A 17,074-nucleotide genomic window follows, 5' to 3' on the forward strand; every position below is an offset into this window, starting at 1 on the left:
GTGTTACTTTCTAACAGATTATTGAGTGAAGAGGTGTGGTTCTCCACTGAGCAATATGACACTAGGTGATAGTTGGATTATAGCATGCACACATGGAAACACATAGAATCAGTGAAATAATTCTCAGGAAATTTTGCATGTTGGCTTGACAAATTGAATAACAACAAAGCGTTCTGTTTTGGTGCCAACTAGGAAGTTCAGAGGACATGGTTATAGAATGAAATTATGTTATTGTACAAAGGAGATATTTCACTAGGAAACTGTTTAGAGAAAATAAAGAGGATGTGGCCTCATATTGATCATTTCGTTCCAAAGGGATTATCCAGTATCAGCTAAAGCGCATAGTAATACATTATTGCATTTATTATCTTTTAAGTTTGCTCCATGTGATTCCCCTGAGAATGATCAGAGCGTGTGGAACGGCAAAAAAAAAAAATGCTTAGTGACCACATAAAAATGTCCTGTAACAGGATCCAGTTTGCATCCACCACCAAGTCATAAAGAGAAGCCATCTTCCTTACAAAACGTGCTCAATGTCTTTGTGCTTTACTCTTTTTGTTTATATGAGGTAAACCCATCTCACTCCTGCGTTCTCTCATTTAATCGGCTGCTGGCTTTTATTTGTTTCAAGCAATCTGAATTTCTTGGACAGAAAGGGAACAGAGGAGGGTGAGGTAGCTGAGTGAGAGATAAGGGGGCCTTGGGAAAGGGAAGAGGAGTTGAAGTTGTTACAGGACGAGAGGAATGTATCCTTATGCTTTTTTAAATAACAATGCTTCATGATGTTAAAGAGAGAAAAAAAAACGAGGTCCCACATGCTACCTTTCTCATAATACTTATGAAATCTTTTTCATTAATTATATTTGGACACTACTGTAAGATTCTTAGTAAGAGTTTTATATTGAAGACAGCTGGCAGTAGGAGTAAATGTAGACTCTGTAAACTGAAGGCTAATGCTGAAACCTGATGCTGCAGTACGTGTTTTGCACTCCCACTTAGTGTAACTCTTCAAATCAAGCTTAACACTCTAAACTCACAACGTAAACTTTATATTTACATTTGATCTGTTACAGTTACATTTATTGAGGTGGAATGTTAGTTCCTGTTATCAGTTACATTCATGCAGCTATAAACTGCATTAAGCTCCCTCACCAGCGTCGAATTTTCCTCTATCTTGAAATTAATAGGACATTAAAAAAAATGTTGTTTGTCATGTTATCAAGAAACCACAAAACACAAATTGCTATATCCTTAGACTTTCCTGTAATGGAAAATGTAATTTACAGCATTCCCTCTGAATATTACAAAGTGCTGACAGTTGAAATTAAACATCTCATCACAAAATGGTCCAACAGTTAGACAGAAAAAGAAAAAATAGATTTCCTTTAGGAAAGGTTTCGTAGTTAGCACGTTTGCCTTGCACCTCCGGGGTTGGAGATTCGAATCCTGCATCAGTCCTGTGTACGCAGAGTTTGCATGTTCTCCCGATGCTTTGGGGGTTTCCTCTGGGTACTCTGGTTTCTTCCCCAGTCAAAAGACATGCATTGTAGGTTGATCGGCATTTACAAATTGTCCATAGTGTGTGGTTGTACCCTGAAATGGGTTGGCACCCTGTCCAGGATGTCCCCTGCCTTGTGCCTTGGATAAGCTCCAAGCTCCCCCATGACCCAGTGTAGGATAAGTGGTATGGAAAATGGATGGATGGATTTTCTTTCTCAAAAAGCAACACTTTTAAATGTTTTTTTTCTCTCTCTTATTGTTAGTTTTAGATTATGTGAAATGTCTGCCATACAACTCCCTATGAATGTTCTTACTGTTTAAACAATAGTGCATTATAGCAAGTGCATGAAATCCTTTGATTTGTCTTGCCACTGGCTCTATGATCAGAGATTGTGTTATAGAAAGTTAATCAACATCTTCTGACCAATCAGATACGAGAATTCAACAGCACCATACCATAAAAGCACTTAGTCATTCACCATTTCAATAACACCTGCGCAGAGGTACATCTGAACCTGAGAAAGCCATTCACATATGCATTGCTGGCAGAACACAGTCTAGATTTACAATATAGATGCTTTTTGAAATGTCTAACTAGTAAAGACTGAAAAGTCATTGGTTTTTCTATGCCATAACCACTTAATCAGATGTCATTCACACTCACAGTAGTCACAAAGTTAAACATTTGTATCATGTTGTTTAATTGGAAAAAGAAAAAAAAATTATTTACAGTATTCCCTCATCACTCTTCACATCGTATTTACTTAAAAGTCTTTGGCCATTTGCTCTATTACAATCAGGAAATGGTGACTTGTTGGAAAATGGTTGGTCTTGGATGTATATTCTGGTGTTATTTAGAAACCCCCAACAGTAATTTGCACTGTCACTTGACTCTATTTAAAACTCCATTACTTTCAGAGCAGTTTTTGGGGCCCTGTAAAACAAATATCCATTCAGTCCTCCATTTTCTGGCAAGGAGAAGATCAACACTGACACTATGCGCCATGGATATGTTTGTACTACAAAATAAATGGATGAAAACATGGAAAGTGTTGGTATTTGGCGTGTTTACAAGCAGTAGTATGAGAGAATTACAGTGTTACAGATGTATGGAATAGTCCGGAGAGTGTTTAGACTGCTTTGACATGCTTGCCTCCATTGACCCCACAGCACCGAAAGAAAGGGAAAAAAAGAGAAAAGGACCACACTTATTATTCACATAGAGAGGACACGGTACAGTGAGTTTAATTTCTTTAAATGGAAATACAACTCAGCTCTTGACCTAGGAAAAGAGAATATCTGTTATATAAGGAAAAAAAGAGTCATTTGCTTCAGTGTAGAGGAGTGTTTTTGGGTGACTTCAGTGGCGTGTGCTTCAAAGATCATCAGTTGGAAAAGTAATGAACAATGATTTAGTGTTCTATTGTTGAGTGTTTCTTCCAGCTGTGCTGACATTCCCACAATTGGAAGGAACACTTGTAATGATAAATCATGTTTCAAAGATAGAAAAAATGACTCTGACGTAAAAAAAAATTATTTAAAAAATACAAAGAGCTGAGTTTCAGGATGTTATGGCCCATAACTATACTTAGAAACTGCTAGTTAATGCTGTTTATAACATTACTATTTCTAGATTAGACCCTTGAGGTGGAAATTTCCATTCAATTCAAATCATTATTTATCTATTATATGACATTCTGCATATTACCAGTACCATTACTAGTACCAAGAAATGAGTATTTACAGCCAGTCGGCAACCACAACCTGTCTGAACTATCAGCAGTCCTCTGAAGAACATCCTCCTTCCTAAAATCCAGATCTTGTGTCCACAATCCTTGTACCACAAAGCGAACACTCAGGATTTATTTCACTTTAATTTCCCGGATATGGGAGGAACACTTTGGATGTGGTTGAATATAACAAAATCCTATGTGCTGAGAACATCTCCCGGCTTGAGATGATGCATTCATGCCTGCAAAAGTTTAATGTCCATAAATCTGTAGAAGCATTCAATTAACTTGCTTTGCAGTCAGTACTATGCATTACAATAAGATGGATTCTTTATGTTCAGTTATAAAATGACGTATTTTTGTCTGTTGGATTATCTGTGCCATTATCTAGGATTATTCTTGTAAGTGTTCATAGAAATAACCTATTAGTGATGTGTCATTTGTGAACAAGTCGACTCTTTGAACTGCATCATTTAGGAGAACGTTGGGAGCTGATTCATATATTGATATAAATATACACATATATTGCATATTGGGTAATACCCTCCTTTTTTACACCCTTTAATCAATTAGGTCATTTGCCAATTCCTACCCAGTATCTAGCTCTCCCCTATTACAAAACAGCTACCAATGGGGGAGCGTAACATTTCTTTCTGAACGCATGTTACATCGCAGAGCAGCTGAACACACTAAGAGGAAAGCACTAAATTGCCCTCTTTTTCATGCATCCTTATACATGTCATCCTTCACAACCAGAGAGCACGGCCAATTTGGCTCTCTTGGACTCTTTAAATAGATTTTATAGCAAGCACAATACAAAGTATAGGGTAGAGTCAGATAGGCAAAGCCCAAAAACCTTTGGTAAAAACTGGCAAAGAGTATTTTGGGAGCTGAGAGTCGGTTCTTAATGGTGAGTTGAGCTGACTGCTCTGACTCACTGAAAGGGTCAGAATTTCCATCACTATGACGTATGGCTTGAGTCCAGACAAAGCAAACTGATAATAATAATAATAATAATAATAATAATAATAATTATAATTATAATTTGCACCTTAAAACAGACCAACATAACGTAAATGACGCCAAACCAAATTGGCAGTATTTCAAACAGCATGGAAGGAGAGCCTGCCGAACTATAGAAAATCCCATCGTTACTAGATCAGTCTATCTCAGCGTTTCCAGATCAGTCTCTCCACCTTAATTGAAGATAACAAAAATAATCCTAGATTCTTATTTAATACTGTAGCAAAATGAACTAGGTTTAAAACCACCACAGAAACTTGCACACAATCATTATATAGCAGCGATGATTTCATAAATTTTTTCACTGGCAAACTTGAAAATATTAGACAAAAAAATTCAGATTATTAATTTAAAACCACACAGTCTTATAACTAACCCTGTAGATAATAATAATAACAATTTCCGATCAACAATTAGAATGTTTTACTCCCCTTCAAGAGACCGAACTAATTTCATTCATTTCTTCATCAAAATCATCAATTTGTATACTAGGTCCCTCACCTACATGTTTCTTCAAACAGATTATTCCAGACGTAATCAAACCCCTTCTAAAAATAATAAATTCTTCTATTAACACTGGCTATGTAACTAAATCATTTAAACTAGAAGCTATTGAACCCCTGTTTAAAAATGGACCTCAACCCCTGTCAATTTTCCAGCTATAAGTCAATATCAAACCTCCCCTTTATTTGTAAGATCGTAGAAAAGGCTGTAGCACAGCAGCTATGCTCGTACCTATATAGGAATAACATTCATGAAATGCATCAGTCAGGATTTAGGCCTCATCATAGCAGAGAGATAGTGCTGGTTAAAGTGCTAAATGACCTACTACTAGTCTCTGATCAGGGTTGTGTCTCCTTGCTTGTGTTGCTTGACCTTAGTGCAGCTTTTAATACTACTGATCAAACCGTTCTCCTTGGTATACTAGAATTTTGTTAGCATTAAGGGAACAGTCCTCTCCTGGCTCAGGTCTTATTTGACTTATTTGATCACTATCCGTTCATAGATGTACAGTAAATGGTGACTTTTCTACGCCTACTGAGGTAAAGTTTGGTGTTTCATATGAATAGTTATGCTATGATGGCTATAACTACAATCGCTATAATAGCTTTAGGACTGTAATTGCCACAAACAGATTTGCACTCGAGTCTCCATCAGTGAACAGTGAATAAGTTCAACAAAACCAATTTCATGTGAAAACTGTAATGAAGTTTCTTGGTTACACAACTGCACTATTTGACCATGTAGTATTAGCACATTTATAGAAGGGGTTTATTTAAAATCGCACTATCCTGTGTCACCCAGATGAGGACGGGTTCCCTTTTGAGTCTCGTTCCTCTCAATATTTCTTCCTTATATCGTCTCAGGGAGTTTTTCCTTGCCACCCTCGCCTCTTGCTTGCTCATTAGGGGTAAATTCATATATTTAAAATCTATATCCTGAATTTATATATTTCTGTAAAGCTGCTTTGGGACAATGTCCATTATTAAAAGTGGTATACAAATAAATTGAATTGAATTGAATGATAACATCTCGGTTTTCTTTTGTAACTAAGCACTTTTGAACCAAGGAATAGGTTCGTGAAGGTTATACAAAAAGATGCTCAGTTATATTGTAATTACATGGCAGGAAATTTCATATTACTGATCTTAAATTATAACATGGGTCCATTTGACCTTTGGGAAAACATTAAATACACATAAAACAACTCTGTCCCGCTTAATATGTTGCCTTTTCACCGACTATCAAATGGTTCTCATAACAATAACTTCAAATACCAAATAGAAAAATGTCTTATGGTGCTACAAAAAAGGGCTAATAACAACCCAAAGCAGTGAGTTCCTTCATGTACTCTCTGTGGTTAAGCATTTAAAGCCATGCCCCACAGCCACTAGCATGCCAAAGAAAACCATCGATGACAGCCCTTCCCAGGCTAGGCCAGAATTTATAATGCTTACATTGAACCTGGTTTCACCCCGAGGAATGTGCAGCACAGAGCCTGGAAGTAAATCAGACAAATTCTCATTCCTAATGAACAGCAAGATGTACATGTGTTGAATTAGGTTATTAAAAAGGTGAAAACAAAACAGTCTAATGAACACCTGGTTTGGTAAATGTTCCTCTCATCAAGTGGTACAGCATTGAGCAAACTGATATTTAGGGATAACTTATTGTTTTTCATGGAGCACTTGAAATAAACCAAGTTTATAATTTTTGGATGAGCCAGGTCCATCCACCATCTGTTCTGCCCACAAGCTGAACGATGAAACACCACAGAGTCCATAACAAACCGAGGGTGCAGGTGTTCAAAACCTGTGCTTGCTAAGGTGACCTCCAAGACCCCAATATACCATCCAGGAATCTCTGAATCACTCAAGACTGACCCAGAATGCAACAGGCTATTTTTGATTTACACTTATTTTTCATAAGGAAACATGAATAGCTTGTGCATGATGGCATGTAGACAGCATTTTCATTTTGCGATGGGCAGTGCCGATTTTGAGTTTGGTTCCTTCTAGGACCCTGTAATTTCCATACAAGATGGGAACATTTTTAACAATTCAACTGTTGTTACTGGTTCAGAAGATACATCACATAACCAAACAATATTCACATTCACAGTCACTAAAGCTGTTCCAAAATCTCCCATAACTGTTCACTGGATTGATATCTGGTGATTATGAACATATGATTTACACCTGTTTTTCACATTCATCAAACCATTCGGCGAGCCCTCGTGCCCTGTTGATGGGGCAGTGTCATCCTTGAAGAGACCACTCCCATGAGGATAGAAATGTTCCATCATTGGATAAAAGTGATGAGTCAGAAGAACTTTGTATTGATTCACAGAGACAACACTCAGTTAGAGAGCAAGTGGTTTCAAACCATACCAGCAAAGTAAATGCCCCCTCACAACATAACAGAGCCACTGGTGTACATCCCAGAAGCACAGAAATACAGTTCTCACTAAATACCTGGCACGTATTATTGCAATTACAAGCAAAGGCACAAGAAGATTGGGGCAAAATACAGAGTTGGACTCGGCCATACTGGCATCCAGCCTTGGAAAACTGAGTGCCATGCCATAATGAAAACAATGCCCGCCTGGAAGGCTGTTTTGCAAAGAGCCATGCTTGTGCCCAACCACACGTTGCCCTTATAACTGCACCATTACAGCCACTATCAGCAAGATGGCTTTCATTATAGGGACTGATAGTGGTGTAAAAAAGAAACACTGAATTCTTTGGAAAACTTTTCTACTAGTGAGGTTAAAGACAAAACAGAAAGAGGCTGTGCATCTAAGGAGATAGAAAAGCAACCTGCCAGACAGGACAGTGAATGTAGACACCTGGGAAATAATGCTTCTACTTTTCAGCATGATTGTTATTTGACGTTCTGTTTATGATCAGTACCTGGAGGGCTTAAATCTTTTATTTATCAATAACCTGACAATGTACTATTAGGGTTGAGCAGAGCATTATATCACAAGGTTTCACTGATTATCCACCTTGTTCATGTTTATTACACCCATGACTGTATTTCACTTGCACCTTCTGAATCTACAGCCTGGATTAGGAAAAATTCAGCCCCAGCATCATTTCTACATACCATTCTGTGTATTTTTTATGACCACTGGTGGTGCTGTTGCGCTTGGTTCCACAAAAAAAACCCAAAATAATTCACTATAAGACATTGCATAAAAGCAAATAATCTGATGTGGATTACAAAAATGTCATTTTCTTTGAATGCCAGGGAGGCTCGATTATTTTCATGATCGATTAGTTGGACGATTATTTTTCCAATTAATGGGGGGGGGGGGGGGGGGGGGATTCAGTACCATTTTTCCGTTTATTTCAAGTAAAATCTACAAACTGAGTGTTACAAATATAAACTTCAGACTAAAACGTTACACGCTACAAGATTTGAGCATTTGTAACCAGACAATTTTTGCATTACCTGAAGATCAGCAGTAATGAGGTATTTGAAAACAAAGCTTCCAAGTTAAACTTGCAAATGCAGTCAATCTAAGAACGAACCCTCTTTGTTTGTGGGTTCATTATTATTATGATGAATTATTATTATTATATATTTTTAAAGCTGCAAGTACTACATTTAGACCAGCGAATAAAAGAATGTTGATTTTCAAATAGATTAAATGAGATACATTAACATTTTATACAGTATCGTAGCCTATAGTATCTTAATGTTCGCAGCTAATTTAAGATTTTTACAACAATTCATTTTAGTTCAATTGTAATCTCACTCTCAATCTTCCTTTAAGTAGCCAATTAGGAAACAAAATAGTTTCTTGCATTCCAGCGGGTCTAAACCCTTCACTGGCAAACTTGAAAGGACTCATTAAGAAGCTTTCAGAAGAGTGCACATCCAGATAAGACAGTGAAGTTATAAAGTATATGTTTTGTTTTAAATGCGTTGCTATACAAACAGCCTACAGGTGCTTCAGTCTTATGGGAACAACGAGTTAGACAGTGTTTTTAATTTTAGGTTATCTTTGGACACACAAGTACATAAAAAATAGCATTTCATGATGGGGAGTGTCGAGCAGGGAGTTTCACACATAATGAGGACCAGATGCCTTACCTTCACTGGCAGTTACATTCCTGGGAGCTTTAGTGGGTGTATGATCAGTGCCGGAGCTCACGTCGGAGGAAATGCTGGAGCTTCCTTTACCTGTGTAACCAAAAACACGGTAGAACATGATATATGAATGACATAACATAAATGTATACTTATCTGGATGGCATTGTATCTATTTTTACAATGTCAGGGTTTATTATGATGCTGAATCACCTTAGCAGTGAGAAAGCCAGTGTTTGATTATATATTATATAAAGATGGGGATTGAAGGTTCACACTGCAAGTCAATATTATAACAGATGCCCTAAAAATGTAATCAGACATCCAAGCCTTGTTGGCCAGCCATTTGCTGGATAATTACCAGTGGCATTGTGCGTTATTTTTAATCCAAACTGAAGTTTGAGGTTTTCATGATTAAGGATTTTGAGGAAAACTCATTAGGAATGCACTGGAGATGAGCTAAAAAAATTGTTTTGGTTTATGACTTCCTGCCAGTGAAAGAGCAGCCAGCATCCAGCACTGGAACAAAACATGGAAGAATTTTCTCAGTTTTATCACTTATGGGTTTTTAGTTTTGTTATGATCCCCTATGACAGCACTGCCCTTGACACATTTAAACTTTGTTGACCGATGAAAGTCCTAGAGCTTTCTGTGCCTTTTAATTCCATGAATTCAGTTATAGCACATGCAAATCAGAAGAGCAAAATAGAAACCCAGATCATATTACCAAAATTATACTTTACTATATTACGATAAAACCCTGTATATGGAAATACATGTAGAATGTAACCACATGTAAATTGAAACTGGCGAGGACAGGAAATACTGAAATCTTATGGATTACTTGGGAGCCACTTTAAATGAACAAGGATCACGAAAGAAGGCTTTCTTATTTCGATTAAATCAAAACGATCAAAAGTGAGCAAATGCACTGAATTTGTAAACTTGCCATAGAATGGTGTGTGTACTGTTTTCATAATATATTAATTAATTAATTGATTCATTCCTCTTTAGTAACTGCTTTATCCTGGTCAGGATCGTGGTGGATCTAGAGACTATGCCATGAACACTGGACACGATGTGACAATATAACCTGTATGAAAGGCCAGTTCATCACAGACACATCCACCATGCACACACATTCACATCTACTGGCAACTTAGTACAGCTAATCCACCTACCTGCCTGTTTTTAGTTCTCAAGAGGAACCCAGAGAACCTGGAGGAAACCCACATGGACGCAGGGAAAAAACAAGGAAAAACAGACAGTCACTCAAGGTCAGGAACAAACTGGGGACCCTGGATCTGACAAATTTTTTTAATTAATATTTAATTATTTGGCAGATGCATTTATTAAAGTGATTATAGTGGTTAGCACATTTGCCTTGCATCTCCGGGGTTGTGGGTTTGAATCCCATCTCCACCCTGTGTGTGCAGAGCTTGTATGTTCACCCTGTGCTTCGGGGGTTTCCTGAGGGTACTCCAGTTTCCTCCCTCAGTCCAAAGACATGCATTGTAGGCTGACTGGCATTTCTAAATTGTCCACACTGTGTGAATGGGTGTGTGATTGTGCCCTGTGATGGGTGATGCACTCCCGGACAGGGAGTCCCCTGGGATAGGCTTCAGGCTCCCCTGCGACCCAGTGTAGGATAAGCAGTATGGAAAATGGATGGGTGGATTCAAAAACGATACAATTCAAGCATAGAGCTCATATAAGAATCTTGTTACAGTGTCCAATACTTGTTCTCTGGCAGTCCTGAGATTTGAACTCACTAGCTCACTAATCACTAGCTCATAGTTAAGCCTCCACTGTCCACCAGTACAACTGTCATTCTGCTCTCAGAAGAAAACAGTCCATTTACTAGGATTACAAAAAGACCTTCTTGATCTTTATTTGTCCATAAATAGGGCAGTTTTATGGACTAAGAATAGTAAGCTTAACATACACAAATCTATGGATGTTTGTCTTGCAAATTGAAGAGCTAAATCAAGGGCTTTAGCAAAGACTCTGGCGCCACAAATGCAGAACTGGCAAAAATGTGTGTTCGTGTGTATGTGTGTGTGTGTGTGTGTGTGTGTGTGTGTGTGTGAGGGGCCTGTTTTATGGTGGGCCATAAACTCAAACCACCAGTGGCTTTGTGCAAAATCTTGGGCCTTTATTCCACATAAGGCGTTCACCACGTAAACAAGCCTTTCTTCACACGCTTTCTTCAAGTGCTCATCATACCTACTCACACAAACACGCAAACATTTTACATAGCCACAATGCTTTGCTGCACCATTACCATCATGTACCACCCACACAGGGATTAGCATTAGCCTTGCTAAATTCCAAACAAGCCTCTAATATTACCACTGGTGTAGCAAAGCCCACCATATTGATAACGCCTACACAAATGCCCCATGATAATTCAGTCATTTCCAGCATCTCTTCTTTGGTAAACCAACCAGTGCTGTATTGTGGCTAAAATGAGACAGGCTCCCTTCATCATTATCATTGTAAAGACATGTGGTGAAATCACCGAACCAGCACATCTGCTTTGTTTTCCACATCAGGCCCCAAAATGTGACTCACCAAGCAAGTGGATGCAATTTGCTGTGTATTGTCAAATGGCCTCAATTAGTTGAAATTATGAACATGCATAGCTGTTTGTTCAAGTTATTCTATTCTGCACAGCTTCATAATGAGTTGTGAAATTTATGATGTGAAAGTTATAATTATATAGTTGACTAAAGCTACACAACATTCCCCCATCTATGAAATTAAGAAGAGAAACCACAGAAGTCGGAAATTTTCCTTCATTTACATTTAAGGCTTTTGGCAGACACCCTTATCCAGAGTTTTATCTCATTTTATACAACTGAGCAGTCAAGGGTCCAACAGCGGCAGGTTGGTAGTGCTGGGATTTGAACTCACAACCTTCCAATCAGGCGTCCACTGTCTTAACCACTGAGCTACCACTGCCCATGAAAACAGTGCTCCTTTCAAACAGTGCTACTGTCTTTGCCACATACCACGAGCTCCAATGTATGTTAAGTATAAAACCCTAAAAGAGTAATAAATTACAGAACGGTAGTCGGTATATGATTCTGAGTAGTCAGCTGTTTGTTGACTGTGGCTCACACAAATTTCATCATTTGCGTGCGGGTCTTCAATCAAGAGCTCAAGACTAACCTATTGAGCTCAAAGAGGTAATGATTTACTTCAATGGATCACTCTTTCTTTCTTAACTACCAGTGGGTTTTTGTTCCATGTTGAAATGCCTGGAAAAGGAGGCAGGAAAAGGAGTCCATCACTCTATCCTCTATGCATCCATGTAAGTGAGTGAAAGTGCTTCACTCACACAATATGAAGGAATAGGAATATCATCAGTCATTTTGGTGTTACATAAACAGCAATTTCAGATCTCTGAAATATAAGAGCTGAACGGTGAGAAGACATTTGCGTGCATTGATCAGTCTGAAGAACTGACCAGCTCAGCTTTCGATCCTGCACCCTTCATACATTCTCATTTGGTAGAAGATTGAGCATTGCAGATGTGCATGGAAATAAGGATGACTGAAAATCAATCCCACATCTAATCCGTTCACCTTGGTTCCTTTCCTTCCCAGTGGTTGAACCTCTTACTGGAACCTAAAACCTATCGACCTAAACGTTATCCTCTTAGTCCGGTTAAGCCAGTGAAAAGTCTGGCCTTGTGTTTTGACTTTTCACTGGCTTAACCAGACTTTTGATCAGACTCACTTCATTAGCAAACCTTTAATAATAGGACTTTATTTTGCCAATATCTAGATCTTCCAAATGATGTGTAAAATATTCACATGCACAAGCAATTCCATTACTCAGGAGCTTAGCACCCATTGACAATTATTTTCCAGTGATCAAATGAGGCAGACACAGCTTGAATTCATGAAGCATAGGTTTGACTCTGCTTCTGAACAGAAACCACAGGCACACCTAATCACTTTCTGCGTATATTTTTTTGTCAGTGGTTTCTGAATTCTGTTTAATTAACGCAAATTCATGGGATCGTTGCACTCAGGAATAAACCCGATCTGTTTTCACAGTCATATTTCACTGGTCTTCCTGTTTAAAATGCAGAAAACTGGGCTGCTTCCCAAAAAACACTGACAAGGATTTATTTCCGTGGAATCCTTCCTATTTTCCTATTCGACCCACCTTTCCAGCAGATACATCCATGACACAACTGACTGAGATGCGAACGTGAGAACACCCTTGAGAGTTTACCACTGCGGTCTCCCCTTCCATTAACTTACACTCACCACGTGCCAATGACACATTCTTCAGAAGTGGTTTGGGAAACGCTCCAGGGCCAAGAGATCTGTTTGCTTACTTTTCTGGAAAACAACCTGTCAAAAACTTTCACCAGTTTCCTGCCTTATGCTTATGTAAGGTGCAAAGAGAGCTTTACGGAGCATTTGTTCACTAAGTGAAATTCAAGACGAGGTCGAGTTCAAGTACAGATGCTCGTGGCACAGATGGAGAGAAATGGCATTTATAAACCCTTGATGAGGTATCACGTTGTGCAGAGATGCACATGCAAGCCAAGTTACTCATACATGTCTGTAATCCTGTCCAGCTTTAAAGTCTAACCTTCCTGTAGTAACTAATTGAACTGAAATACACTCTGGCTAACATGAAGACTGTCTTGAGAAATGCTCCAGTAGTGAGCCAGATGCTACATTTCTAAATTTGTAGATAATAAATTCTACCCATGATTGGATCCATATGATCTTCTAGCTGTAGATGAAATGGATAAATCAGATTTACATTTTCTCTCCTTCTTTTATCGAGTTTTGACAAGCAATTGGCGTGTCACCTTTTGCTGAAATATAGGGTCAGGATATGAATTTAGGTCAAACTGGAACTTAAAATATTTGTATTTGGATGTGATTTATTAGCTGTCTCAGGTAAAACATCAGGCTGCCTTACTAAATGGAGTCATTTTTAAGAGCCAGTACAAGCAGTCCTTCTCAATGACAGGACAGTTTGTCCTTATTCACTTTATTTGGCAGATCTGAAGTTAACATACCTTTGTTTGAGTGATTTTCTATCAATTGCCTGTAAGCCTTTGGGATGTGCATTGGGTGTGATGTTGCCCGGTGTCAAGTGCACTTACTAGGGATGTCACGAGAACTGATACTTCGGTACCAAGTCGGTACCAACATTCTTAAAATGTGACGGTACTTGTTTTTCTGCAGTAGCCTTAGTACTGTTTGTAACGAAAGTACCGAAATTGCGATTCTTCCGGACCTGATGGGGGCAGCAAATACGCACAAGTGTTTTAGTCGGTCCACAAGTGGTGAAGAAGAAGAGGAACGCCTACAAGCACACGGGAAAAAATACAGAAGTTTAGCTTAGCTTAATAAGTTTAGCTCCACCCCGACTTGTTGAGAGGAAAGCTAGTATCGGTGTGCAACCGATGCCATCGTTCATTTCAAACAAAGCAAGGAAACACCTGGAATTTGGCGAAGCACCTGAAAGACGGTCCTATATTATGTTTGTTTGAGGCAGCTGGCATTGTTGCCGTGAAACCAGCTAACGTTATGCTCCATGTAATGTTTGCGATAGCCAGTTATTTGTTAACGATGCGAACGCACTGCAGTGTTATAAACTACCTCCTAATGGGCCACCATGCATCGCCATTCAGCCCGTGTCCTGGCAGCTAAATGTAGCCTCATGTCACTAATAATTATTCAAATGTTCATGCTTTTAATAAATCGTTTTGGCCTGCCAACATATCAGTGAATTTAAACTAATGCTTGCATTCAGAGTATAAGGGGTGTGTGTGTGTGTGTGTGTGTGTGTGTGTGTGTGTGTGTGTGGCACATGCGTTCAGGAGTGCACCTCCGGAGACTCATTGTTAGACAGTGTTTGATAACTAAAATACCCTCCCCCCTCTCCTTCTCTCTCTCCCCCCGCCTCTCTTTGCCAGTATCAGCCAGAGGAGAATGTCCTCCAGGAGAATTTTTTTTTATTTTATTTTTAAAATTTTATTTTTATTCCACACTGTGGTATCGACTTTGGTATCGGGTATCCTGTACTTTTGGTGGTATCGGTACCGACTACTAGATTTTTGGTATAGTGACATCCCTAGCACTTACTGTTATCACCCTTTAGTTGATTATTTTCCTATAACAGCATGTTCTACATGTTTTATTCATTTTATACCGCACTAATTTCCAACTATTACATTTAATTACATTAAATACATAACACGTTGTACTGTTTATCCTATTAATGTTGTGGAATGTCTATAAAACAAGTTAGTTCCTGTTATCACTTATATCATAGCAACTATAAATAGTCATTTCCTTACCAACCGCTCTTGTTTTTTTCTTTCTTGAAGTTAATAAGACAATAAAAAAACACAGTTTGTCCTGTTACAGAGAAATCAGAAAGCCCTTGCCTGAAGACTTTCCCGTGTCGGAAAACTTGAAAACTGACACTCGGAGATTCCTTCCATAAATCTTAAATAGACATCTCTTCACGGAAAGCTTTACCATATCAACGATTACACAGTTTTATTTTTATTTTTAAAATGACAACACAATTCATAATCCATTAATTGGTAGTCTTGGATAATATGGGGCGTCAGACATGCAAGTCCATGTGTAAGTTGTTACTATAGAAACAATAATGTATCAAAATGAGCAGTTTAATATAAAGCTGTGATTTGTCTTGCAGATGGAATTACTGACTTCCTGTTATAGAAAATGAAGCAACAGTGTCTGACCAATCAGATTTGAGATTATAACCATTTATAATGTCTCACAAATATATATATATATATATGTGTGTGTGTGTGTGTGTGTGTGTGACTATCTATCTATCTCTCTCTCTATCTCTCTCTCTCTCTATATATATATATATATATATATGTATATATATATATGTATATATATACACACACACACACACACATCTTATGCATATATTTGCCTGGCTATTGTTCTATTGTTATTACTACTAATGAATACAGAATGTCCACTGTTGGCCTGGTTCTGTGCTGAGGCATTCATGTGCACATTTGTCTGTTGCTGCTTCTTTTCATTCTCTAAAGGAGGACAGGTTTAGGGCAATGTGTAATTTGAATAAGTTGTAGGCAACTGGTGTGTAGGCTTTTGCTGTAGATAATGAGAGGTGGTCAAAGAGAGTGAGTGAGTGAATGAGTGAGTGAGAGAGAGCAAGTGAGCAAGAGAGAGAGAGAGAAAGAAAGAAAAAGAGAGACAGAGAGCTGAAGAGTTTTGACGCTTCCCTCAGGGTTTCTCAAGGACTTGACTGAAGCTAAAAGTTTAACTTGGCCAGTTAAGTCACTGTGTCTGAGCGGTAGGTTGTGCCCCAGATGTGGATGTTTGCCTTGGACTGTTGAATAGTTTAACATTTAAGCGAGTCTCATGGCTGCTCAAGAGAGCATTTTTACCAAGGCAAATCATGACAAGGAATTAAACTGACTTTCATTTCCAAGTCTATTCCTGTGAATAAGTCATGTCTTGGGGCGTTTTAGAAGTAGCTAGTGTCTTGGTTCTTGGGGTCTGGGAACCTGTCCGTGACAATCACGCTCATCCATGCCTTTTTTTTCTTTCTTTTTTTTTTTTTTTTTAATTGACCATATTAAAATAGTTATAGGTATAATCAACTTAAAAAGACATAAAGCTAATGGCATTTAAATAATAATAATAAGAAGAAGAAGAAGAATACACCTAGGAATAGAGTTTGGGATCTGTAGGTGAAAGATTCGGGAATATTATAGAGCCCTAGTGGCAACAAATAGGCTAAATGTGGTGCCACATACTGATCTAATGTGCTCAATATTTGAATACTTTGGATAATATACATGAAATAAAACTGGTCTGAGATCATTAGTGGGTTTTTTCACACTGTAAACAGTGCAATGCTGCAACAACAACAACAAAAAGTGGGGGGGAAAACAATAGAAACCATCACAGCCATTCTAATGGTTTCCACTACAAATACCATTACAAACCATCAGCTAAACATTAAAACTACCATTATTGGTCCGTAATGGTAACTCTTAGACATAACATGCCACCAACTGAACGCAACGAGCTACCAGAGACCCACAGGGTTCATTAGAGTTTCCATTAAGACCAATACAGTTCCCATTTCAACCATTAGAAATTCTATGAAGGTTTCTATTGTGGGAACTTTGAGAAGTTTGACAGCAAACATCATGCAAG

General features: G+C 38.3%; 1 protein-coding gene across 3 annotated transcripts in view; it reads right to left on the reverse strand.

Moving 5' to 3' along the window:
* Window positions 1-17,074, reverse strand: part of si:dkey-192l18.9 (F-box/LRR-repeat protein 7) — a 37,722-nt gene that overhangs the window by 19,673 nt on the left and 975 nt on the right. For 2 of the 3 annotated variants that reach the window (XM_053683750.1, XM_017479640.3), the window contains exon 2: window positions 8,856-8,945. In XM_053683750.1, the coding sequence (XP_053539725.1) occupies window positions 8,856-8,945 (90 nt within the window). Of the gene's footprint in view, window positions 1-8,855; window positions 8,946-10,033; window positions 10,071-17,074 lie in introns of all 3 variants that reach the window. The other variant, XM_047158230.2, reaches the window with a different exon arrangement.

Source organism: Ictalurus punctatus, chromosome 1, assembly GCF_001660625.3.
Source record: "Ictalurus punctatus breed USDA103 chromosome 1, Coco_2.0, whole genome shotgun sequence".
Lineage (NCBI taxonomy): Eukaryota > Metazoa > Chordata > Actinopteri > Siluriformes > Ictaluridae > Ictalurus > Ictalurus punctatus.